The sequence below is a fragment of the Physeter macrocephalus genome, chromosome 12, assembly GCF_002837175.3.
Source record: "Physeter macrocephalus isolate SW-GA chromosome 12, ASM283717v5, whole genome shotgun sequence".
NCBI lineage: Eukaryota > Metazoa > Chordata > Mammalia > Artiodactyla > Physeteridae > Physeter > Physeter macrocephalus.
This window is the reverse complement of record NC_041225.1, coordinates 17,848,534-17,875,977: the sequence shown is the minus strand read 5'-3', so window position 1 is coordinate 17,875,977 and position 27,444 is coordinate 17,848,534. Positions and strand designations below refer to the sequence as shown.

General features: G+C 44.6%; 1 protein-coding gene across 1 annotated transcript in view; it reads left to right on the top strand.

Annotated features, from left to right (window-relative positions):
- AFF3 (ALF transcription elongation factor 3) overlaps positions 1 to 27,444 on the top strand; it is a 586,002-nt gene that overhangs the window by 516,225 nt on the left and 42,333 nt on the right. Inside the window, exon 12 of the mRNA XM_028496803.2 lies at positions 20,874 to 21,051. Coding sequence (XP_028352604.1) covers positions 20,874 to 21,051 — 178 coding nt within the window. The remainder of the gene's footprint in view (positions 1 to 20,873; positions 21,052 to 27,444) is intronic.

Here is a 27,444-nt window from a genome sequence, read left to right as displayed (position 1 = left end):
TGTTGCAGTTGTAAACAAGTTTTGTTTCACTGGGAAAGTGATTACATAAGGCTCACTTTTCATCCCTTTCAGCTCATTCAAAAACTTTAAAAGGCACCATTCTCTCCCTGAATTTTGTGACTTTGAAATAGACCATATCTTATCATCATTTTATCTTCTGACTGTTCCTCCATCAAAATGTCTGTCGTATTACAATGCTCTTAAAATACAGCTTTGGCAACCCCAAACTTCCCAATCTGTGATCAGTTGTAATTAATCCTCTCACATGTCATTCCATCTTGGATCCTGTCAAGTAACCCAGAAGGCACTTTGCAAAACTTCAAGCAGGAAATCCCTGCACGTTATTTAATGGTGATGCTGTTTGCCAGATGTCATGCATCTTCCTTCAGTAATTCATCCACAAACATTCCAGGAGCGTTTCTTCAGTGCTTGGCACCAAACATTTCTACATTGGATGGATAAGAAAGGTCACAAACCTAAGACTGCCAGATTTAGCAAATAAAAAGACAGAAATGACTTTGGTATAAGTATGTCCCTAATATTGCAAATTATTCGTTGCTTATCTGAAATTCAAATTTCACAGGGTGCCTTGTATTTTATCTGGCAAACCTACAGGTACCATATCTTGATTGAAAGACCATTAAAAAAGTATTCTGTGAAAGTATTTGATCTTTGTTGGAAATTACATCAGAAAATGTCAAGATCTTAGAGGGCCATCTGTATATAAACTGTCAATGCAGCTTAAATCAAAATTCTATCTCACTCTCCTAGAGAGCTTCCTTGAAAACGAATTTTCTCTCTTTTCCGACAATAGCATAAGCATCTCACTCCCAATAGGACAGTGCTCAAGGATTCTTTTTGATTTTTTATCCTATTATGTATCTTTGTGCATGTGGAGTGTGTGTCTTCCTCGTAGCAAGTGTTGGCCTGTTGGAAATTCACGTGAGGGTTGGGACCCTTTACAGGTCAAAGGCATCTGGCTGAACTCTTGCCCCTCCACCCCCGTCCCCACCCACCATCCATGTCCCGCTGGAAAACATCAGGCTCCACTTTCTACGAGGCACAGGCCACTGCCTCAGCACCATGCTGACCTCTTGGTGCCGTTTATAATTTATATTTTGCTGAGTTATTTGTGCCAAGGAATGTCTGTTTCGATAAAGTGGAAGCTTTTTTGTTGCTGCCACTGAGGAGAATTCCTGACCTGTTTCCACGTCTGCGAGGAGACCAAGGAGATTTCTGTGCTGACCTCTAAAAACAGCCGGTTGATGGTCACGGAGCATCACCTCCCAGCACGTGGCCGTCAGGCTGCGAGGTTCTCATTAACGGGACTGCGTGTGGGTGACACTTTCTTTCAAGCTCTGTGTCTTAAGCACTGTTATTCCCTCAGTTATCACATCACGTTAATTATTCATTGCCTAACTTTTTTCCAGATGTAATTAATGAGGTAAGTTACACAATGGCAATGGTAGTAAATATTATAACATAAAAGCAATTACAGAAGTGGCAATTTTAATTCGAGATTATTTTAATTACATGGGACTCCAACTTATTGAAAATCCTGTCTCCACAGAGCCTCCTTTGAGCTTCCAAAGCTGTCACCACCTTGGTTACCTGAAGATAGTCTGCAAAATTTTCTTCCACCTTTACAGTAGCGAGCAAGTAGGGGCATTCGTGCAGATAGGTAACTGGGTAGATTATAAGCAGGAAGTGGACCTCCACCCACCCCAGGAGCCAGGAAGACAGCCTGTGTGTTGGGCATTTTGTTTCAGAGGAGGACAGAGGTAGAAGAAAGCTGCACTCTGGGCAGGACCAGCTTCATGGGCCGCTGACCCACGTGGTCATACAGCACCATGCTCAGAGGGTCCACACTCGGTTTAATGCTCTACAGTTGTCCTCTTGAAATTCTCAAGAGTTTGATCCTTGAATCTGTGTTTTGTAAGCGAAGTCCAGTGGGACGACAGAGCACGCGGCAGGGGCTTGGAGCCTTGGCTCACGGGCAGACCCTCCTTCCTGCGACGGGTTCTCAGACGTCTGCATCCCTGCCTGGTGCCTTCGTCCCATCTAGTGCTCCCCTGTCCAACCTGCATATGGTAACTGCTGCACCCGCAGCAGGGCGTGGACACACCTGGGGTCGGGGTAGGGTAGCACGCCCAGGGCACCGCAAAGCCCTCTCCGCTCCAAGCTGGCAGCACCGGGGTCTTCAATGGGCAGCTCTTCGGGGGTGAGCTTCCTCCCCCGACCCGATCCAGGTGCCTCATGCGTCCTGGTGCAAAGGTCACAATACCCTCGGAGGTTACCCCATGCCCATGTTGGTTTGGGGCAGTGGGCCTACGGGAAGGGGAGACGCCTGGCTCAATTTCACAACCCCCCGGCCAGGGCACCACCTGATAAGACCGCCCCCCCCAAAGCCTGTGAGGGATTATACTCGCCCCACAAGTATCCTAGGGCTCAGAGAGCATGGCATGAAATAGCAAATAAAAAATGCGGTAGCATACTGAGAGACCACGGGAGAAAGAAGGGCTCTATATCTTAGTGCTTGTAATGACACTTGTTTCCCTGCCTTCTGAATAAGAGGTTCACATACTCATTTTGCAGTGAGCCCTGCAAATTATGTGTCAGGTCCTGGCTCCAGGGCTTAGGGAAGCCGGGTCACTGCCCTTATTTAGCATCAGGAAAGGCCTGTCTTTTAAGGTCTTAAGGTCCTCATGGAGTGCATTCTCCCAGGTGACACTCTGAGGTCCCAAATGCATTTTGCTCCTTGGAATCACGCGAGGCACACGCTGCCAGCCGTGCTCTGACATCTGGCTGCAGACCTTGCCCCTGCCCTCTCTTCCTCCTGTTATCAAAACTCTCCTGTGAATCCCCTCGCTCCTTTGTTCCTCACTGGGAAAAGAAAAGTGAGACTACCTTTGAAGCAGAGTGATTCTGATCAAGGAGACAAACCGGTTTGAAGCGGGAGCTGCCTGCAGGCAGGGACTGTCCCCGGGACAAGGTGCAGTCCCCCTGTCTTTCCCCAGAGCCTGCTGGGGCCTTGACTGCATTTCCTGACTCCATCCTGGTGTCCAGTGAAAGAACAGGCTTCAGCAGGCCTGAGGGCTCGTCCCCGGCTGATGCACGGGACCATTCAGACCCTCCCCGGAGAAATCACCCCATCAGGCCGGGCCTGGGCTGAGAGTTTGATTGGCCTGTGGCACGATGCTTGGTATTCTTCTCCTTTTCGCAGGCGGCTCATTTGTGAAGCAGGATTTTGCTCACATGCTCCACGATGGTGGAGCTGGGGAGTCACAGGACCCAGTCTAACTTGGCACCATACTCAGGAATAATAAAGCAAATAAAATTATATTGCCCACATTCTAGTTTATTTTGCTCCCCCTTCCTTTTCTTACCTCCCCTGCTCTTCTGTTCTCCCTCTTTGCTCAGCCCGCCCATAAAGCACCTTTCCATGTTCAGCAAACCGTAACAAAACGAAGGCCTGGCCCGAACGTGTCTTGCCTTGACTGGAATGTCCTCGTGGTCATTTCCCTCTCACAGGTTCAGCTATTCCTGGCCTCTGTGCATGGGGGTTGCTTTCAACCATGACGTCTCACCAAGTGTTCTCTTGGGGGCGCAGCCTCTGAAGGGTGTGTTCGCAGGGGCCACACTGGTTGGAGGGGACCGCCCCTCCCTGACTCATCTGCCCCCCTCTCTAGCCGCGCCCGCACCGAGACTCCTGGTCCAGTGTTTTTCTCAAGAGTGTCCCACTCCGAATAGTCTCTACTCTTTTAAATTACATAGGATGTTGGCTTATAGAACTTCACTTCACTTGGTCCAGGAAATCAGTCACTCCCAGTCTATTTTTCCAGCTCTTTTCATCATCACCCGTGTGCCTAAATATAAGGGCTAGACTGCGGAGATCCGCGGAATCCAGCTTCGTGGGAGGGGCCGCCGTGTCCATGTGGTTCTCGAGAACTCGGATACCTGAAGGCAGGTGCGTGGGCGTGAACTGCGCATGCGCGAGCCCGCAGGCCTCAGGCTCCAGGGTTCCCGGGGGACTTGGTTCGCTGTCCAGACTATCGAGGAAGAGGCTGCATCACAGGCGCGGGCTCCTGGGACCTAAATAAATAAATTAATTAAAGGGCTACTTGGTACTGGACTCTGTAAACTAGAAAGAAGGATAAATGATTCCACCCTCTGGTCTGAGCCTGTTTTGTTTCACCCTACACACCCGCCCTGGTGGGTCTCCATCTCTTGGTCGGCCTTGGCTTCGCGCCATTATTCCACCCCCTTGCCCTGAGGCTTGCTTTGCCTCTAATCTCCCAGAGAAATCCTACCTGTGGTCAGGGCCCAGCTCAGCTCTCACTTCCTCCATGACTCCTACCTGAAAACGCTATCCCTCCTTATTCTCCTGGTCTCTAAATTCTTAGGACTAAGAATTTTATCGCAGAATTTAGCACTTAACATACACTGTCTTCTTTGGAACTTTGTTCTAGGCCCTCCAAATTTGAGGGCATGGATTAGCACGGTGCTTCTTTCCCCCAGGACGCTCAGAACAGTGCCGGGCAGGTGAAGTGCAAAGCTACAGTGCAGGGAAGGAGCCGGGCAAATTCTAAATGGCAGAGAAACCCCCATTGACCTAAAACTACATGAAGATGCTCTGGAAGTGACTGGCTTCAGGCAGATAGTGCCTTCAGCTCATCCATGAAGTCAACATGTGGCAAGATAAGAAATCTCCAGCTCCCAGCACAGCACCTGACGAATCAGAGGCTCAAGGCATGGTTGTCAAAAGAATGTCTGCGATTACCTGGGCTTGTAGAGGTAGCAGAGCTAAGCATTTGGCATATGCTCAACTGTTACCCAGTAACCTCCATGCACAACCAGGAAGAAAACACAGGACAGCATGTTATAGTCCAATCCGGACTAACTAGCAGTAACAAGTCATCGTGACTTTTGGCTCCAATGTTCTCTGGTTTTCTCTTGGCTTCCCCACGGCTCATCACCCTGAATGGGGGAAAGGAAAAGAATTGCATAGAAATGAACATACCTCCTAGTTAGAAAGTTTGGTATTAGGCATTTCTAGGGATAAGTAACTAAAATGAGGGTCACTGGGTTTTTAATTACAAAGAATATTAGTAGTAAGAGGGACCTTAGCAGTCATCTGGTCCAAGCCCATGTCTTAATAGATGGGGAGGTGGAGCCCTTCAGGGAATGAATACAGCCCGGGTGTGAAGGTTTCCAGGCTGCCTCACTCTCCTTGAACCTCAGCTGGGATGACCCATCAAGCTCACCTTGATGATCATATAGCAGGTCACTGGGAAGTTGGGTTTGTGGCATGTGTCCAGGATCTCCTGGATGGAGCAGGCTGTATGATGGCGTGTCCAAGAGGCACCCTTCACTTCCTTACAGAGAGAACCCCCTGTTCGGTTCACCCTACCCTGAGCTGCAAGTTCTTCAGGGGAGGTTGGTTAGGCTCCAGTCCTAGGAAAGGACTATTGATTGGTCCAAGCCAATCTTCGTGGTCTTATTACCCTTGCTGTGGAACTGGTTTAGTCGTGGTCATGTGACACAGTGCGAGCCCAGCGAGACATGAGGGGTAGTCTGGGTAATGAGGGAAATAAGACAGGACCATTGCTGTCTCTGCACATGGTCAGCTCTGAGCGGTGACTCGCGGCTCTCTGAGGGCCGTGAGGAACGTCAGCCTGCACACAAGCCAAGGATGGCAGTGAGAGCAGATGGAAAGAGCCTGGGTCCTTGATGAGGCCTCGGAGCCTGTGAATTAGCCACTCCTGGAAACACCCCTCCCTGGGGCTTCTCACAGGAGGCCTGCATGTCCTTCCTTACTATGTTTTTGCTTATTTTAGTTGTCATCCCTGTTCCCTATCACTACACACCGTCTGTCAGCTGTGCTCTATCACATAGCCTTTCAGAAGGCCCTTCTGCACAGCACCTCCCGCAGAAGCCCCTGAATAATACTTGACACACTTGCCCTGAGAGTCCTTATCTGAGGAGCGAACCCAGCCTGGTTTACGACAGCTCATCGCAAGATCACAGCTTGAGCGGGTACGGCCACAGGTCTGCGTCTCAGATGCTGTCATTTGGCTTCCATAAACTTGTGCTCATCACCCTGAAGTCTTGTATTCCTCGGCGAGATGCAAATTAAACACCATATCGTGCCGACATTCAGAAGCTCACTTTGCTTTAAACACAGGAGCGAAATGGAATTGGTTCATTCCGATGGAGATGAGGTTAGGAGGAGCGTTTTCAAGAGCCAGACACAATTCCGGATGCCACCAGTCTCTCTGAGCCCCGCCAGCCTCCCTTGGGAGCTGCCTTTGACCTCGTTCAAGGCCGTAGCCGTCTGGAGCTCTGCACTAAAACAGCCAGGTTTACAGAAATAGGAGACTTCTAAGAAGTAGTGTTGGAAAGCTCATTTGCTGAGTCATTTTGGACATTCCTTTTCTGGGGAGACAGAGTAGCTAATCTCCCAGGTTTTTTCCTGATCAGACATTTTATAATCCCATGGAATGACCAGATGGGTGAAGTGAGTTAAGAACGCCAGTAGGGCTTCCCTGGTGGCGCAGTGGTTGAGTGTGCGCCTGCCGATGCAGGGGACACGGGTTCGCGCCCCGGTCCGGGAAGATCCCACATGCGGCGGAGCGGCTGGGCCCGTGAGCCATGGCCGCTGAGCCTGCGCGTCCGGAGCCTGTGCTCCGCAATGGGAGAGGCCACAACAGTGAGAGGCCCGCGTACCGAAGGAAAAAAAAAAAAAAAGAACGCCAGTAAACTGGAGGAATTCCTGTTTGTTTGGGCTGCCATGTTGGAAGAAGTATTAGAGTTCTTAAAAATTAAAGACCAGTATTAAACTTATGTATTGAGCGCTTGCGATATGCTTGGCGCTGTGCTAAGAATATTACAAGCATGTTCTCATTTGGTCCACCTAGCAGCCCTGTGAGGTCAGCGCTGTTATTACCTTGTTAATCCAGTGAGGCAGCTGAGTCTCAGAGAGGTTAAGTAACTTCCCCAAGGTCACACAGCCAGCAAGCAGAGGAGGTCAAATGTCCATCTGGGTCTGTCCATCTGATTCTAAAGCCTACCCAACATTCTGCCTCACATGGTACAAATTCTCTAAATGTGGCTGAGGCCAGAAAGGCTGATAGCTTATCTCACTTGCTGGGGAAGTCTGGCTCTTCAGAGAGCAGGTTAGCTTTAGGAGCCTAAGATCTGGGTTGCAGCCTCTCTCCTCCACTCACTAGGTGTGCAGCCTTGAGTCGGTCACTTAATCTCTCTGTTTTGCCTTCTGTAGACATAATGACTTTGCTACTTTATAGGTTTATTGTGAGGCTCAGAGGAGGGACTTGAAAAGAAAATGCTTTGAAAAATGTTAACGAACCATATAAATTCAAGCACTTATTACGATTAAAAGTAGTCAAGTAAGGACAAGAAGTTAGATTAATCGGACTACATCCAAATTAAAGTGTTTTTGCTGCAAACAATATCATCAAGAAAGGGAAAAGACAACCCACACACAGGAGAAAATATTTTCAAATTGTATATCTGACAAGGGACTTTTATTTAGATTATATAAAGAACTATTATAATTCATTAATGAAGAATTTTTGAAGGGCAAAGGACTTAAATAGACATTGTCCAAAGAAGACACACACATGTCCAATAAGTACATGGAAAGATGTTCAATATCATGAGACAAATGCACAACAAAGTCACAGTGAGCTCCTGCTCCACACCTACCACTATGGCCAGAATCATAAAGATGTACAGTAACAGGTGTTGGCAGGCATGTAGAGAAATTAGAACCCTCATACACTCCTGGTGGGAATGCAGAATGGAACAACTGCTTTGGAAAGCCGTCTGACAGTTCCTCAGAAGATTAAACGTAGATGGGACTTCCCTGGTGGTCCAGTGGGTAAGGCTCCGTGCTCCCAGTGCAGGGGGCCCGGGTTGGATCATTCAAAGCCTTCAGTCCAGAGAAGATAGCTGGGTGGAGAATGTTCTCCGACAGGCCTTTATTTTAAAGTAAATTAATTAAATATTATTTTAGAAACAGAAAAAAAATATCAACAGGTCCAGGACTATTTGGGAACCAATGAATATTTGTACATTATTGTATTTTTCCTTTATTTGTGAAATGTCATCCTCTTTGGTTGGGTCACATGTGGGTCTTTAGTCAACTGAAAGTAAAACTTTGTTCCAAATATGACCCAGAACTCCAAGCAATAACTATTTTTTCTCTTGGTTCATCTGGAAGAGAAAATTCTTCACCCATCCCTAAAAAGAAAATCAGGTAATTCCAAAAGCAGGGCTGACTCCAGAACAGAAGAACTGACATTCCTTAGCAAGTATTATTAGTTGGGCAGTAATGCTGTAAACTCAGGAATCCTAAAAGAATGTTTTGGTGCTGTTCAAACAGATTTCCCAAACCATGGCACCCATCTAAGCTAAGGAAGCAGAGCACCAGACAGCTGGTTAAGAATTAATGGCGGGACTTCCTTGGTGGTGCAGTGATTAAGAATCTGTCTGCCAGTGCAGGGGACACAGATTCAATCCCTGGTCCGGGAAGATCCCACATGCAGTGGAGTAATTAAGCCCGTGGGCCACAACTACTGAGCCCGAGCTCTAGAGCCTGCGAGCCACAACTACTGAGCGCACCGCAACTACTGAAGCCCATGCACCTAGAGCTTGTGCTCCGTAACAAGAGAAGCCACCGCAGTGAGAAGCCCGTGCATTGCAACGAAGAGGAGCCCCCGCTCGCCACAACTACAGAAGGCCTGCATGCAGCAACGAAGACCCAATGCAGCCAAAAATAAATAAAATTTAAAAAAAAAAAAAGAATTAATGGCTTAACTGTCATTTGTAACATTTGATGTCATAAAGGTCAGAAATCTGGAACATGACAAGGGCCCCATGAGGTGACATCTGTGCTCTCTGGTGTTTGAAATTGATGATCAAGCCTTATGTTCCAAAGCCTTTCATAAAATTGGAATTTGGCCATTAGTTCTTCATTCCTTGGTAGAACTATGTAGACGGCCCCATTGACTGATCAGGAGGATTTCTGGTTGCTTTGGCTTGTAACACAAAGCATTCCGTATGCTTACCACAGGATCAGCTTTGAAATATGAGGCATGATTTATGTCCAAGTTTATAGACCTCCTATATTACTAAATTTCTCTCCTGCTAAATGTGGCAAGTTCTCTTGACTTTTATCCTCCCCTAAGACCGGCAGAAACTTTCAGAGACCTTAGGATATGTGCCATGCTGAATAAGTCTTCTTTCTGACCTTTATCCCTTCCCCAAGCCATTCCCTCTCCGATCCTAGTTCCCTACCCCTTGCTTCTCACCTTTAACAGATTGTCTTACCTGAGCCCTTGGAGTCCCCCTTCAGGCTGAAGCCACCATCCTGCCTGAAGTTTTTACATAGGCTAAACTATATCCCCCATGCTTATTTTTGGACCTAAACATAATGTTTATCCTTCTTAATTGTCAGCTTGTACTGAAGAGCAATCTTCTAAGTAACTATTTGATGAAAGGAAGATTTAAAGCTACTACAACAATCTATTTAGAAAGTAAAGAAATGAAAAACACAGCATAATGAGGATGATCACTTGCAACCGTAGGAATGTTCAAAGGCAAAATGATAGTTCCCAAAGCTTCCGTTATTAAGAAAGAATAAAAATAGCCAAGGTAGGGACTCCCCTGGGGGTCCAGTGGCTAAGACTCCATGCTCCCAACGCAGGGATCCCGGGTTGGATCATTCAAAGCCTTCAGTCCAGAGAAGATAGCTGGGTGGAGAATGTTCTCCGACAGGACACGGACAGGACAGGGATCTCCTGATCCCTGGTCAGGGAACGAGATCCCGCGTGCGGCAACTAAGAGTTCGTATGCCGCAACTAAAAGATCCCATGTGCCGCAACTAATACCCAGTGCAGCCAAATAAATAAATAAATTTTTTTAATAGCCAAGATGAACAAACAACTCAAGAAGTTCAAGAAGTTTATAAAAGTATTATGAAGTAATCCTGAAAAATGTAGAAGGAAGCAAGGCCGGAAAATAGTCCAATTATTATATAGATCAAGAGCTGTTTCTTTGAAAATAAAATAAAATAGACAAACCCTTGGCAAATATAATAAAGAAAAAGGGAAGAGAAAACAAAATTTAGAATCAATACAATTTTTTATTTTAAGAGACTATTATATAAATTTTGTAAAATGAACTTGAAAATATAAATTAAATAGAATTTTTTGAAAAAAAATTAACAGAATTGACAAGAGAAGAAATGGACAAACCAAGAAATAAATTGTCAAATAAACCAAAGAACTGCCATTCTAAAAGACTTTATGACTAGGTGTTATTACTGGTGATAAGTTTTAAACTTTCAAGGAACAGATAATTCTCATACTATGTAAGCTTTCCTTATAGATAGAACACTATGAAAGGTAAAACACTATCCAATATATTCTTTTAAGCTAAAACCACCATGATGCAAAACCTGCCAAAAATTGCCCACAAATATAAAATAGATCAATGTAAATATATGTCAAGTTCACCTATAAACATAGATCTTCCCAAAATGCTAACTAAAATAGTAGCAAGGTAAATTCAATAATATAGTAGTAGAATCATCTTCCACAATGAAATAGACATTTAAAAGGTAGCATATGTTCTGTCGGTGAAAAAAATGAAGAACTGGAAAAAATAGGAAAGTTCAAAAAATATTTATCCTTGTAATTCCACCATCAGAAAATATCCACAGTTAACATTTGAGGAGTATATATCCTTACAGTGTTTTTTTCTCTGTATAAATTTTTAATGTAATTACGATCATGCTACTTTGTAGCCAGCAGACTGTCAGGGAAAGACCATGTACAGATATCCTGTGAGGTCCTCCACTAATCTGGCAAAGAATTCAGAAACACAGCTGAGACAAAGCTGGAACAGGTGTACCCCAGGTGCCCTTGGAGGTTGTAACAGAGTACTTACACCTCAGTCCTTTTATGCTTGGACCTCACATATCCAGTCAAGAAGACTTACCCAGTCTGTGTTCTTAATAATCCCATGTCAGAGCCTGATTACAGACAGTGGGACCCTCTGATTATTAAGCAAAACCCTGAGTCAGCGAAACCCCATCCTCTGTCCCAGGGAAAAAGCAGGATTTAACACTTAGGCAGTCCTGATCCATTTCTCTGCCCTCAGATGACTGGCATACTGGAAAGCCCATTGCTTCACAAATACAGAATGAGAATTTTTCACAACAGTAAATATTCTGCTCTAATATGTTTATCATGACTACATAGTACTGAAAAGTATTCTCATAAGGGTGTATAATCCCCTAGTGTTGGGCATTTTGGTTGTTTACAAATCCTTTCCTATTGCAAGTAACATAAGAGCCTATATCCTTGTAGATAAATGTTTTTAAACATACCTGATTATTTTCATAGGGTAAATTTCTAGAAGTAGAATCTCAGCTCTGTCCCTTATTAGGATCCTTATTGTCCCTACCTAGAAGGAGACCAAGGCATAAAGTAACAACTACAAAAATCCTGAGGGTCTCTGGTCTTGAGGGAGGTATTGTCCATTGTCCTGAGTTGCTATTTTGTGTTGGGATATGGCTGTTGTCCTCCCCTGGCATCTGGGTGCTCCATTCTGATTTATTTGTAGAACTTTTCTTTGTTTGATTTTGTAGATTAATGAAAAATGTGCAGTTTTTGCATTGTCAACAAGTGGTATTGTAACTTGCATTAGTTTCTCATAGCTGATTTCATCTACTTTTTATGATTCTGTGTGGTTTCTCACAGTTACACTTTTCTCCTGGGAGAAGCTGACTCCTCTGTCCCAAGCTCTCTGCCTGGCTGAGTGTCTTTCAAGTCTCTCTCTCTCTCTCTCTCTCTCTCTCTCTCTCTCTGTCTGTCTCTCTATCTGTCTCTCTCTCTCTCTCTCTGTCTCTCTGTCTGTCTCTCTCTCTCTCTCTCTCTCACACACACACACACACACACACACACACACACACACAAGCTATGGCTCTGCGGTACCTGGCACCACAGGTCCAGCAAAGGTCACACCACTATCATCCCTTACCCCCATGCCATTTACTCTGAACATAAATTTAAAGAACCACCCACCTTTTTATCCTTAACATTTTTAGAACCGCACTTATTTGAGTCATTTTTCGCACAAGGCTATCTATATACATGTTCTTTCTAGCTTTGGTACACAGACTTTTAAAATCAGAGCTTAATTTCCACAATAATGGTTTTTAACTAAATTAAGTAATGCCTACTTTGACTGGGTGATAAAATGGGCAGTGACTATAGAAGAGACCTGCTTGGTTGTTTCATTCATCGGCTTTTGATACAATTAATCAGAGCTGGAGGTTGGAAGTACTGAGAGAGGGTTCCTTTCCACTTGATAAATTTTAAAAAAATTTTTAGTGGAGTATAGTTCCTTTACAATGTTGTGTTAGTTTCCAGTGTACAGTAAATCGATTCAGTTATACATATACTTATATCCCCTCTTTTTTAGATTCTTTTCCCATATAGGTCATTACAGAATATTGGGTAGAGTTTCCTGTGCTATACAGTAGGTCCTTATTAGTTATCTATTTTATATATAGTAGTGTGTATATGTCCATCCCAGTCTCCCAATTTATCCCTCCTCCCCCTTATCCCCTGGTAACCATAGGTTTGTTTTCTACCTCTGTGACTCTGTTTCTGTTTTGTAAATAAGTTCATTGTATCATTTTTTTTAGATTCCATATATAAGCAATATCATATGATATTTGTCTTTCTCTGTCTAACTTACTTCACTCAGTATGAAAATCTCTAGGTCCATCCATGTTGCTGCAAATGGCATTATTTCGTTCTTTTTTATGGCTGAGTAATATTCTATTATATATATATGTACCTCATCTTCCTTATCCATTCCTCTGTTGATGGACATTTAGCTTTCTTCCGTGTCCTGACTATTGTAAATAGTGCTGCAATGAACATTGGGGTGCATGTGTCTTTTTGAATTACGGTTTTCTCTGGATATATGCCCAGTAGTGGGATTGCTGGATCATATGGTAGCTCTATTTTTAGTTTTTTAAGGAACCTTCATACTGTTCTCCACAGTGGCTGTACCCATTTACATTCCCACCAACAGTGTAGGAGGGTTCCTTCTTTGCCACACCCTCTCCAGCATTTATTGTTTGTAGATTTTTTGATGATGGCCATTCTGACCGATGTGAGGTGAAACCTCATCGTAGCTTTCATTTGTATTTCTCTAATAATTAGTGATGTTGAGCATCTTTTCATGTGCTTTTTGGCCATCTGTATGTCTTCTTTGGAGAAATGTCTATTTAGATCTTCCACCCATTTTTTGAATGGGTTGTTTGGTTGGTTGATATTGAGCTGCATGAGCTGTTTGTATATTTTGGACATTAATCCCTTGTCAGTTGCTTCATTTGCAAATATTTTCTCCCATTCTGAGGGTTGTCTTTTCGTTTTGTTTATAGTTTCCTTTGCTGTGCAAAAGCTTTTAAGTTTCATTAGGTCCCATTTGTTTACTTTTGTTTTTATTCTCATTACTCTAGGAGGTAGATCAAAAAGATGTTGCTATGATTTATGTCAAAGAGTGTTCTGCCTATGTTTCCCTCTAATAGTTTTATAGTATCTGGCCTTACATTTAGGTGTTTAATCCATTTTGAGCTTGTTTTTGTGTTTGGTGTGCGGGAGTGTTCTAATTTCATTTGTTTACACGTAGCTGTCCAGTTTTCCCAGCACTGCTTATTGAAGAGACTGTCTTTTCTCCATTGTATATCCTCGCCTCCTTTGTCGTAGATTAGGTGACCACAGGAGCGTGGGTTTATCTCTGGACTTTCTGTCCTGTTCCATTGTTCTATATTTCTGTTTTTGTGCCTGTACCATACTGTTTTGATTACGGTAGCTTTGTAGTATAGTCTAAAATCAGCTCCATTTTTCTTTCTCAAGATTACTATGGCTATTCGTGGTCTTTTGTGTTTCCACACAAATTGTAAAAGTTTTTTGTTCTAATTCTGTGAAAATGCCATTGGTAATTTGATAGGGATTGCATTGACTCTGTAGATTGCTTTGGGTAGTATAGTCATTTTTACAATATTGATTTTTCCAATCCAAGAACATGGTATATCTTTTCATCTGTTTGTGACATCTTTGATTTCTTTCATGATTATCTTACAGTTTTATGAGTACAGGTCTTTTGCCTCCTTAGGTAGGTTTATTTCTGGGTATTTTATTATTTTTGATGCAATGGTAAATGGATTGTTTCCTTAATTTCTCTTTCTGATATTTCACTGTTAGTGTATAGGAATGCAAGAGATTTCTGTGTATTAATTTTGTATCCTGCACCTTTACCAAGTTCATTGATGAGCTCTAGCAGTTTTCTGGTAGCATCTTTAGGATTTTCTATGTATAGTGTCATGTCATCTGCAAACAGTGACAGCTTTACTTCTTCTTTTCCACTTTGGATTCCTTTTATTTCTTTTTCTTCTCTGATTGCCAAGGTCAGGAATTCCAAAACCGTGTTGAATAATAGTGGTGAGAGTGGACATCCTTGTCTTGTTCCTGATCTTAGAGGAAAAGCTTTCAGTTTTTCACCGTTGAGAATGATGTTTGCTGTGGGTTTATAGTATATGGGCTTTATTGCGTTTAGGTAGGTTCTCTCTTTGCCCACTTTCTGGAGAGTTTTTATCATAAATCGGTGTTGAATTTTGTCAAAAGCGTTTTCTGCATCTGTTGAGATGATCATATGGTTTTTATTCTTCAATTTGTTGATGTGGTGTATCACATCGGTTGACTTGCGTATATTGAAGAATCCTCGCCTCCCTGGGATAAATCCCCCTTGATCATGTTGTATGATTCTTTTTAATGTGTTGTTGAGTTCAGTTTGCTAGTATTTTGTTGAGGATTTTTGCATCTATGTTCATCAGTGATATTGGCCTGTAATTTTCTTTTTTTGTTATATCTTTGTCTGGTTTTGGTATCAGGGCGATAGTGGCCTCGTAGAATGAGCTTGGGAGTGTTCCTTCCTCTGCAATTTTTTTGGAAGAGTTTCCGAAGGGTAGGTGTTAACTCTTCTCTAAATGTTTAATAGAATTTGCCTGTGAAGCCATTTGGTCCTAGGCTTTTGTTTGTTGGAAGAGTTTTATTTTTAATCACAGTTCAATTTCAGTACTTGTGATTGGTTTGTTCATATTTTCTCTTTCTTCCTGGTTCAGTCTTGGAAGATTGTACCTTTCTAAGAATTTGTCCATTCCTTCTAGGTTGTCCATTTTATTGGCATACATAGTTGCTTGCAGTAGTCTCTGATGATCCTTTGTATTTCTGAGGTGTCCGTTGTAACTTCTCCTTTTTAATTTCTAATTTTATTGATTTGAGTCCTCTTCCTTTTTTTCTTAATGAGTCTGACTAAAGGCTTATCAATTTTGTTTATCTTCTCAAAGAACCAGCTTTTAGTTTCATTGATCTTTGCTATTGTTTTCTTTGTCTCTATTTCAGTTATTTCTGCTCTGATCTTTATGATTCCTTTCCTTCTACTAATTTTGGGTTTTGTTTGTTCTTCTTTCTCTAGTTGCTTTAAGTGTAAGGTTAAGTTGTTTATTTGAGATTTTTCTTGTTGAATCAGTAATTTTTTTTAAAATTTTAGATGTTTCAATAAGTGGGCTGAGAGAATAAGTGTATTTGGCTAACCTCTTGTTTGTCCCTGCTAACCTGAATCCCTGAGAGAGGCGAAACTCCTGGTTGTGGTCTCTTTGTGTCTCTTCTAAATGGAACCATCTTAGGCTTTCAGAAGGTGTAAGAGTAAGACATAAATTAGCGAATCTCAAACTGGTACCCCACGGGCCTCATCTGACCTACAGATGTGTCTCATTCCAAAAAAAAAAAGTGAAACTTTTCATTGTTAAAAATTCTCAAATTAGTTACTAGCGTTTTAAAATCAGGAGATTTGATATAACATCAGGATTCGGGGCTTCCCTCTGAAAAAAAAAAAATTGAAGGATTTGGTAACACTGGCTCTCATTTCCACGTGGCAGAGATCTGCTGGCCTGGGGAAGCAGTGGACCAGTCAGGGCTATCCAGCTTGACACTTTCCCACTGGGGAGCCAAGGGTCCACTGTCTTTATCATCGTGTGTTAGACATTTATTTCTCTTATAACTGGACACTTCACTCATTTATGCTACTTGCCTGACCCCTATAGGTTCTGGATTTTCAACCAGTGATGTAGATAGTAGCTCTCTAAGTCATCTGTTTTATGAAATCTTTGGCAGCCCCAAGGCAACAGAAAAACTACGTATGTGAATATATGAACATCTCATAGGCTATTTCATAGTATAATAAAATGCATTGACTTACTCTGTCAAGAATCATTTTTCTTTCATTCATTCAGTTGATAGTTGTTGACAACCTATTCATGCCGCACCCCCTTGCTAGCACTGGGGATACAAGGATAAAGTAGATAATTCCTATCGTTAGTATGGTAAGGGCTACAAAAGGAAAATAGGTGATGTGCTAAGGGGTTCAGGGGAGGAAATATTAACTACTCCTGGGGGAACTGAGAAAAACTTTACAGAATAGGGTAATATTGCAACCAAGTCCTGAAGAGTGAGTTGGAGGTACCCAGAAGAAGAAAGGGAGAGAGGGCTTCGTAGCATAGAAAATAGCGCATGCAGAGGCACGCAGGTTGTCAAAACGGTGAGAAGTTTATTATAGACAAGGTTTGGGGGTGCACCCTATGAGGTGTGGCTGAAGATCTGATGGAGGCCAGACCATGAAGAGCTTCAAAAACTATGTTTAATAGAAGACTTGTTCCTGGAGGTATTACAGAGCTAACAAAAACTTTTAGTACAAGACCAACAGTCCTATCAGCGAACCTCCTTGTGCCAGATTTCCATTTTCATGTCTCATTATGTGGTTATAATTTTAGATCAGTTAATGTCAATAGAGATGCCAACAGTAAAGGAACACCATTGCCAGGGCATCGATTACAGTTTAGAAGTCAAGCATGTGTTGAGTTCATCCGGAGTGTTGAATGAGAAGGAGCTGGGACCTCTTCTAAATTATTAACCTTTCGTCCATCCCAGTGGCGTGCCCACAGGCTTCTGGTCCTCACGGCCTTCCACACAGTGCCCACCGGGCACAGAGCCTGCCACCAAGTTCCTTGTTAGTTCAAAGCTCGTGAACAACGTTGGATATTGACCCAGACCCCGCAATATACTTGGCAGGAGCACCCATGCCTGTAAGATCCAGGCATTTAGGTTCCAGATCTCTTCTTTTACTGTCTGTGTTCACATTCAGCCCAGGCCAGATTCAGAAGAGAATGTGTCTCTGCAGCCAAAGGAGGGGACACAGCAAGCAGATCATTTAGAATAAAGCTGGGACTCCCCCAAACGTGTATTTGGTCTTGGCCACTCACAAACCCAGCAAAACGTTTCATGAAATCAAAATACCAAGAGTAAATAAACCATCCAGGGGAGAACTGGGCTCATATTATATAGCAGATGAAATTGAGAGTACATTTAAAGACATTCTGTGCGAGGAAGTGGTGTTAACATTGGAAGAGCACAAGAGGGGCTGAAATCCCCTTAAGTGTTTTTTTTATTAGAAAAGAGAGATTGTAACCTTTTTGAAAGGTTAAATCCTTTTTCCTTTAACTCATTAACCTAGTGATAGACTTTTTTCTATTGATTCTTTTCATTTAGTAATCACAGGTGAATACCTACTACGCCTCAGGCACTGTGCTAAGTTTGGTGACACACAAAGGCTTTTAATCCGTGACCTCAGTGATGTTTTCATGCCCACACGTTTTCAGTGGCACCATGTTCCTGAAATAGCAGAGGGTCCAAGAACTCTCCTAAAAATTGTCCAGTGCTGTGTCATCATGTCAATCAATCCATGTTATCATTTCAGAAAAAAGTTACTTTTTTAATTCAGTTGAAAGAATTGTTAGCGTCTTTGGTATGGAAGCATGACAACTAGTAAAGCACACCAAACTTTGCAGTTTGCAATTTTAACTATATAAAGCTTAAAGTCTTCTTTCAGGAGGGTCTGTCTGATATGTCTTTTTCCATCTTCTTGATTCCATCACTCCGAAGAGCCTTCCTGGCTTAACTGAGCCCACCCTGGTCTCATCTGCAGTGATGACCATCCTGGCTTCTTTATCCTGCCACCCCGGCTGCTGCAGCTCCGCCAGCAGAGGCAAAGCAAATGCATGTGCTCATGGCAAGAGCAGTCATTGTGCTGAGTCCTGAATGACTGTCCCCCCAGCTGTCCCCCAGAGACCCACACAAAGGCGAGTTAATGGAGCAGGCTTCCTGGAGGTAGGGGTAGTTATCGTGTTCCCACAGCTGGAGCCACCAGAGCCCTTGCACACAAGCCTGCCCCCATCCTTGACGTGGATTGCTTCCAGCGACACTGTCTCCACCAGGACCATTGAAACATGAATGTATTCAGCCCCGACTCCAGAGGACTGGGGCCTCACAGCGCTTCAAAGCAAAGCAGGAAGAAAACCTGAAATTCTTGGCTCTCCGGCGGGTTTCAAAAGCAAATAATAATTATGCCAGTAGAACTGTCGTTTTAAGTCAATTTCCTAATTTAAGGAAGGAAAACATAAAACTCTAAGGCTTTTCTGCCAATCTAATTCAGATCAGAGACTCTGCCTCGCCGGGCTAGTGGCTCTCATTACGATAGGACAGCAGTCAGAAAAGGAAGGCGGCACAGGAACTGTTTAATGGACATTTTCCCAGAAATTAAAGTGCAGCTTTTCAAAAGACAGTCACTTTGCGGCGCAGGCCCCAGGGAACTGCACACACGTTGCTGCCTCTGCCGCAAACACGGCAACCAGGTGCACACAGCGGCGGCCTCAGTGTCCTCTGTTGTCGGAATGAAAGCGGGAGAATGTACCGCTTGGTGATCAAAGCCTTTGACCATCATATAAAATCAATCAAAATGCTCTTTATTTCTCTTAATTTCCTAGTCTTCAGCAAATGTCATTCCAGCGTGTGGCAGGGAGACAGATCTCTTTCCTCCACCACCATGTGTTGTTTGGCTCTGGGGAGTTTTTACGTTTTGGTTGGTTGGTTTGGGTTGGGGTGGGTTTTTGTCTGTTTGTTTTTGGAGTTTTTCCCCAGTGTTTGGGGGACTTACTGACACACTGTTAACATGGATCCCAGCCGTTCGTGTTCAGTCACAATCTAACAGCCTTCTTTGTTGTTGTTTTTTTTAATGACTCCATTGATAGTAGCCATTTCGACTCAGCCGCCAGGAAAGATGGATTTTAGTTCATAAGGGAAGAAAGAAATATTACAACCCTTTGATCACTAACCGTCCCTTCCCAGCCTCTGTAAAAAGATCCAGGATCCCTCACTCAACACCAGAACAAACAGCAGGCTGGAAAAGGAATTGTTGCAGCTCAGGCAAGGCGTAAAGGTGCAGATGTTGTCTGACGTTGAAGAATTTTGTCAGACAGTAGGTATGGACCATGACATTGGCAGGAGAAATAAAAACCACTAGGGAAGGTTATGTTCAAACTCCATTTTTCCCTAAGCCTGCAGTTCAAAACAGTGCTTTGACTTTCAGGTACATCCTGTAAGACAGCTTCTTGTCTTATCATTCCTCTGGGAGAAGCAAGGTTCCAGTGAGTTTTAAACAGCCCCCCCTCCCTGCCCCAACACTGAGAATTTATGAGACTCTGTCCTTGAGCAAACCATTTGTCAAAGATTTAAGGGGCGGGTGAAAAGGGTCCTTTACCTTGTCCTAGCTGCTTTGCACTTGAGACCATAAACTCTGACAAGCTCCCTCAGCCTTGGGCCTTCACTCGCATTCCTGTTGAAGCAGCTGTCCCAGCTGGAAGGGGCAGGCAGATATTTGCTGACTCAACATTCAAAAAGTGGTCACTGCATTTTCTGGGTTTAGAGTTTGACCTCGAAAAAACAGTCAGGTGTGTTTCAATGCAATTAATAAAGGACTTTGAAGATGTTGACTATTATGTGAGTATTGAAGCTTTCTTTTTGGCTCACTCTTTGGCTGGATGTGTGTGATTTGACTTTGTGTGGTTAATTAATTACCATGAGAAGTGTCCATGTTTCCTGTTCTCTTTGAGTCTATAATTTGAGTATGTAACTTTCTGGCAAATTTCAGCAGGGATATGCACATCGAGTATAATTCACAATAGTGTTGCCATAAGCCACAGTACTGGGGTTGAATTGTAAAGTCTAGAATATTTAAAAATGTGTGAGTGAGGGATCTTCAGTTCTCTAATAGAGGGCTCAAAGGAAAATGACTGTTTATACAGCAAGCCGGCTCCTGTAAAGACTACAGGACTCGACTCTGTGGGCAGGAAGAGGTGGGAAGCAAGACAACTTTGTCGGTCCTGCCGTCCCCGGAACCTTCCAGCAGGCCGTGAGAGCACAGAGCAGGACACTGTGCCCTTCCTCACAGCCCACTTCCTAAAATAAAGCAAACAGACATTTTCATTCTTCACAAAATATTTCAAGCGTTTTAGATTTCCTTGCCTTTTTGTCGGTGATTGAAATTGGGAATGCATCTGAAAAGCCATTCCCAGAAATAGGAGCAAAATAGAAACAGTCCTTCTGCAATTACACCACCTTCCCCTCTAAAGCGATCACACAAACTAGTCACACTGACGAGTGCCTGGTTACCAAGCGGCACCGACTTTCACTCCCAATTTAATTCCCGTGTGTCCATTGTTACAACCGTGAGGCTGCTTTGACCTTGACGGTGGCTCTGGGGCTTCAGGTGACGCGGACAGATGCGCAGGCTGGCGGAACAACAGCTCGCTCGGTGGTGTATGCGCGTTTGCTCACTTGGCTTTCCTCCCCTTTCCTTCCCGGGGCCTCGTGGGCTGGCAGTGCCGGGCTCCCGCAGGCCAACGGCAGGGCCTCCGTGCCCTCCAGCAAGGGCAGCAGCAGCAGCAGCGGCAGCAGTTCCTCCAGCGACTCGGAGAGCAGCTCGGGATCTGACTCAGAGACCGAGAGCAGCTCCAGCGAGAGTGAGGGCAGCAAGCCTCCCCACTACTCCAGCCCTGAGGTAAGGACACGCTGGCCTCTGAGCGCCTCCCCAGCCTGCTTCTCCCCGACCCGGTGAGCGAAGTCAGTCTTCCTCCGAGTGTGGCTCTCACACCTCCTGCTCCTCCAGCCTCAGGGCTGTGACACCGGCCTGCGAGGCGCCGTGACCTCTCTAGGCCACCACCTCCTGGCAGCCCGCCAGGGTTGGTTTAGGCTCGTTTCCCCCAGCCCCTCCTCACAGTGCTCCTAATCACAGAGCTGCCTTTGAAGTCTAGAAACTTCATCTCTTGTGGTCCAAAATCCTCTATCTTGACTTCCGGAACTTTCCAAGTATGCTGTAAACAGCACTGACTGGAAATCACCTGAGCATCGGGTCTCCCTAAGGGTCAGCCGAGGCAATAAGCAGACAGGGCAGCTCCCCGCCTGGAAGTGTGAGCCCCCGTAAATCACGGGGAAAGGAGTTTTGTGGACTAGACGCGGTTAGAATCCTACCTTTTTTCAGTTCATCACAGATTAGGAGAACTAGGGCTATAAATATGAATAAAACCTCCTTTGTTTTCTTTGTGAAAATATAAATGGGAAAATTAGCATCAACTTACAAATACTAATGAAAATTTTTATAGCTATGATGAGTATCTGTGTGGAAGATTCAGGTGCCTCGTATAAAAATATTATAAGGTCCCAATAAAAGCCATTGCTACTTCTACTTTAAAGGGGAAAATTTAGTAGTAATTCAGAGCATGGATTCTTGAGAGAGGGCTGAGAGCACACTTCTCTAGTCCCTGGATGTGTAAGGGTAGACTTTGATTTCTAAAGAGGGAATAAAATATGCTTCTTCTTGAGTGTGTTAACATTTGATGTTACTGTGGCTCACAGGATTTAACTTTTTACCGACAACCTTCTGTACCACTCTGGGCCCAAATTTCTAAATATGCTCTAAAATGAAATCAAACCCACGTACGCAGACCATGGCGGTGAGAGGTTTTTTGTTGTTGTTTTTTGTTTTTGTTTTTTTTTGCCACACCGCAATGCGTGTGGATCTTAGTTCCCTGACCAGGGATCGAACCTGTGACCCCTGCAGTGGAAGTGTGGAGTCTTAACCACTGGACCCCCAGGGAAGTCCCCAGGAGCACCTTTAAGGGCCAGCAAGACCCATGTTTCCAGCTTGTGTACCTGTGTCTCTGTCTCTGTCTCTCTCCCTTTCCCTATCTATCTTTCTATCCCTATCTCCCAATTTAAGGGGAAGGCCCTTAGCAACATTAACCTATAAAAGCCATATGTTGATATAATCCTGACTTTTCCCAGAAGCTGAATTATTTTTCCTTCTTCATCATTTCATTCATTCATCCATTCACTCACTCATTTAGTGTTCCTTCAACGAAGATCTGTTGAGTCTCTGCCACAGATATGATGCTTGGCCCTGAGAGACAGCAATGATCTGACAGAGAAGGTTCCTGTCTTCACAGAGCTGATATTCTAATGGGAATAATTTGAAACAAACAAAAATACAGGAGTTAAATAAAACAGAGGCGTTAACCGGGCTTCTTCAGAGCGAGCTTTATGCTCTCATTTGTCGAAAAACTCCAGAATATTTAGTAGAAAGGACTGGGTTCCAGGGACATCGCAAGAGCCAAGGGGGACAGTGGCGGTGGATTAAAAGCGTTAGGGTCTGTGAATGTTTCCTCCACCCCAGGCTCTTTGTGACTTTGAAGGTTAAATTCAGGGAAGTTGAGTCTCATTTGCACACTGAAATGTGGCTCCTGGAGTTTCTAGGTGAGGCTGAAAGCAGCCTCGGAGAAGTACAGCTATAAAGAGCTTTAAGCAGATTCTCTCTAAATGTCACTGAGATAATTACAAAGACTTGAACTGTTTGGTGATGAAAGGAAGCACTTGCCGTTTCTTGTTTCTTCCAGCAGCTACCAGAGGCCCCTAGCTGAGGAGGAGGAGGGGAGTCTGCTAACACAGGCCTCAAAGTTTAAGTTGCCTGAGGCCGTGTGTAGCTTTCAACTCCTGGCTTCTCTATGCGGAGGGAGTGCAGGAGTGACAAGAGATGTAGCCGCACTGCAGGTGACTTATTTCTGCTGGAAAGGAATGTATTCCTTGGAATAAAAGTAAAGTTTCTTTTAACATTTTTCCCAAGGTGACTAGAGACACACGCCCTTCAGAAATACAATGAGGGAATTCCCTGGTGGTCCAGTGGTTGGGACTCCACATTTTCACTGCCAAGGGCGCGGGTGTGATCCCTGGTCGGGGAGCTAAGATCCCGGAAGCCGTGTGGCATGGCCAAAAATTAAAAAAAAAAAAAAAAAAAAAAAAAATTAGGAAAGAAATACAGTGAGTTTGCAGAATGAAAGTCGCAAAGAGTGGAAGCGTTACCTGCCGAGTTTCCATGGCATCTCTGCTTTCTTCTGGCCAAGCTGGCCCAGGACCCCTTAAAGAGAGCAGTGAGACCCCTTTTCCTTCCCCCCCCACAGGACAATCCAGCTCTTTATAGCCACACACCTCACGTTGCGTTGTGAAGACCTGTTTACGCTACTTTGCAGCAGAACATTTGTGGCCCTCCTTTCCTTCCTGGAAATATCCTGATGTGAAAGCAGGAGACCCTCATGATATCCCAAGACACCTGCATTCTCCCCCTCAGCGTCCAGCACTGGACACCCACTTGGCTCTCCTGAGTTTCACACGCGCTGTTGTTTATGGCCGTGGCTGTAGAAAGCCACTGCATTTCACATGAACCACCATAGTATAACCCCTTGTCTGCAAGCTAGCACGGAAGAGACCCCGAAAACAGTATTTCCATCACTGCAGATCCCCTCTCTGTGGCCTGACGTTTGCTGCCTTGTCCTCAGCCTAAGTGTTTTCATTTGAGCTGTATCTTCTTTCCTGGCCTGGGACATCCTTTCACGCCAGAGCTTCACAGGGGGAAGCGCCTTGCCCTTCAGTTAGTACGTTTACACCAGCACACGGAGCTCCTTAGACCGGTGTTCCCCAAGTGAAGGATGCTGCAGGGACAAGAAAGAGCCTGGTCACAGGATTTTGAGGAGATCCAGAATAAAGTAGGTGTCACCTGTTTCTTTACCGTAGGGCATCATTCAGCCCTTAATTTTGCTCTTGTAAACGGTGTTCTCCATTGTGGCATTTCCCAAATGTATCTGACCATGGAAACCTTTCTTTATGGGATATATGAACTCAAAGCACATTTTGGAAAATGCTGCCCTAGATTGTTCTTGAAAATCAGCAGGTACACGATACAGGTTATTCATTGATTCAACAGACTTCTCCTTAATTAGGCATCTGTGGGGTATGTGGCAGTGGGTGCTTTGAAGGGTATAGATGAAGTGGAGACTAAAGTACACGGTGGAGAGCTTATACACTAATCAGAGGGAAGATTGATCAGAGAGGAGCGTCCTGGATGGAAATACAAAGCAGCAAGCCAGGAAACAATCAAATGCACTGGGCAGAAACCCTGATGGACAGCTCAGGAAGTGGACCAGAGCCAGCAGCGTGGCAGGAAAGGAACCCCAAGCCCTGAGTCCACCCTCCTCCCCTGCCACCTAATTCTTGGCTATTTGAGCTTCCTTGGCCACAATTGTTTCATCCCCGAAATGGCGGATAATCCCATGCCGTCTAATCTGTGACATTGTTCTGAGGAATAAGTGATACAAATGGAGTGACAGCTCCTTGTGAGTCATTATTAGTAGGAGCAGAGTCATAGCATGCTGTCCCCCAACCTATTACGGGTTCTGCGAGGGATACAAAGAAGCAGAGACCTGGCCCCTGCTGGAAAGCAGTGTTTGGCTTTGTTGAAGACACAAGATTTATATACATGACATGGCTATGGACATCAAAACATGATGCAGTTAAGGATTACAGAAGGCCACAGGTATTATTTGGAGAGTAAGCGGTGTCTCCAAAAATCAATCTAATTCTATCATTTTAGGTTGAAGACTGACATTTATCAAAAGAAACGAGGTCCCTCTTTCGTGAGGCTACACCAGAGAGTAATGGGAGACTGGCAAAGCAGCAGGGGAGAGAATCTGGTCTTTAAGCCCAGACAAATGTGGGTTTAGCCTTGGTGGTGCCTGGTAGCTCTGCAGCTTTGGACATTTCACTTAACCTCTCTGAGCCCCATCTACAAACTAGGGGCGACAGTATTGCTTACCTGTATGGATTCAGTTAGATGATACATATAAAGTGGGAGCACATTGTAGGTGTTCTGGCAAGGAAAGATGGCTGTTAGATGATGGATGCCCGAGGAATTTGGATTTTTGTTTGAGGGGCAAGAGGAGGTCCTTGTAGATCCTTTGAGAAAGAGAATGTGATTTAGTGATGTGTTGAAAATGGTCCTTCAGCCTCATTTCTTCAGCTGTGAAGAGCAGAAAAAGTGACCCTAGAGCACATCAGGCAGTGGGCCCACACTCAAGTTCTTCAGTTCTCCCTTCACTGTTAAGGCTCCGTCCAGGAAGCTTTAGTGGAGTCTCCCTGTGAGCCGCTGTGTTTGGGCTCCAGGCACGCGTCTGTGTTCCCCCACATAAGAGATGTGAGGCGTGGGAGGCTCAGGATGCTGGGGGTGAGGGCGAGCTAGTGTGAGACGTGGTGCCGGGGCCAGCGTGAGTGGCAGGCTCTGCCATAAATGGTCCACCCTCTCCCCGTGTGTGTCCCCTTCTGCAAGGCCGCTTCAGCATCCATTCATATTACTGGGCCCCATTTATCTGGGGAAGCAGAGGCGCAGAAGTCACTGACTCGCCGGTGGTCTGAGAGAAAAGGGGTGGGGAGGGGACAGCCTCAGCGCCATAGATGTGTTTGCCACCAAAGTAGCCTTCAACCACACCCAGCTAATCTCAGGGCAGGCGAGAGCTTCCCCTTGGCGAAGAAGAGGTCCTGCTGCCCTGCTTCCTCTCTTGCATCACTGTTGCAGGATGGACCAAGTCGGGTGTGCTCTGCAGGTTCCATTGTTCCCTATCTCTGGAGAAGCCAAATTAAAGCGAGGTCAGAATTTACACAGGACAACTCAGAGGTGCAAAAAAAGATGTATCATTTTGTTCTTTTGCCTCTTGCTTGGGAGCCCCGGTCCTTTGGATGGCATGAAAGCAAACGAAGCAGAAAGTTAAGTCGGAGACCAGACTCCATATCAGGGTCATGAGAGATTCCCCTTCCACACCTGTATCCCAGGGGGAGGCTCCCCATCCTCAGGGTGGCAAGGAAAGGGCCTGGAATCCCCATGCTGGCCTCCACTGAAATGTCTCTTGTCATTCCCAGTCCCCGGACCCCCTGCGCTGTGGTTCCCTGAAGTGTGGACAGTCTCATCTGTTTTGGGGGAACCAGCAGGATGTCCACGGTCCCTGCCACAGCTCCAGTGCCTGGTGCCCACACTCTGTGGCCACTTCATCTTGGCCCCAGGCCCTGCTGGCCCATGAAAGGCTTCCCATCTCCCTAAGCTGTGCCCCAGATGCCTCCAGACTCAGCCAGGACCCTTGGGTCTAATATACTGCCCTCCCCTCTCTCCCCTCCCCCAAGATCCTTGCTGCATGTGGCTATGCCCCAAGTTCTGCTCTTAATACCAACCTCACTGTTGGAAACCAAATCTTGATACGTGAAAGCAAGCTTTGGGAAATTATTATGTTAAAAAACAGTGGTTTTCTCCTACAAGGGCGCCTGACTTGCTCTGGGCTTTAACCAACCAAGTTTGAAATGCAGAGCTAAGCCGATTCTTTATTTTAGGCTGGTATTTAGTCTTTCCCTGGATCATCAGAAGCCATGAATTCGTAGGGTAGAGACCATAGGGAAGGAAAAATACATCACCTTAATCACTTCAGAAATTTTCCCCATTTCACATATATTCACAAATTGATAATACTCTAGCTAAAGTTCTATACTTATCAATATACCTCTTTTCTATTAATAATCAGATGCTGGATAAATGGACTTTTATTAGAAATCAACAACATTTACTCCCTGTAAAAGCATCAGTTCTTAACCTTTGAATAAGACATAGCTGCCTAGAGATGGGAATGAAAGCTATGTCCCTCTCCTCGAAAAATGCGTCTACATAACATTTCACATTCCGTTACAGGGCATTCACTGACCCCCCACCACCACCGGCCCCCCACCCCCCAGAGCCAATCTATGGGCCAGAGTTTAAAACCTGAAATGTCCAGGATTTGCTTTAAGGTAGCAAAACTGCTTGCAGGAAAGGTTTCCATTGTCACCTCCTCATCTGAAATATCTCGGTCAAAGTGTGATGGATGCAGGTTGAGGATGGACGAACCAAGTCCAGCCATCAAAGTGCACAGGGAACACACAGGTAGTTCTTTGGGAGTTTAGTTTCCACTCAGTCCCCTTTTCTAATTCCGCCCCCCACCCCATATATATATATATTTTTTTTTTTTTTTTTTTTTTTTTTTTTTTTGCCGTA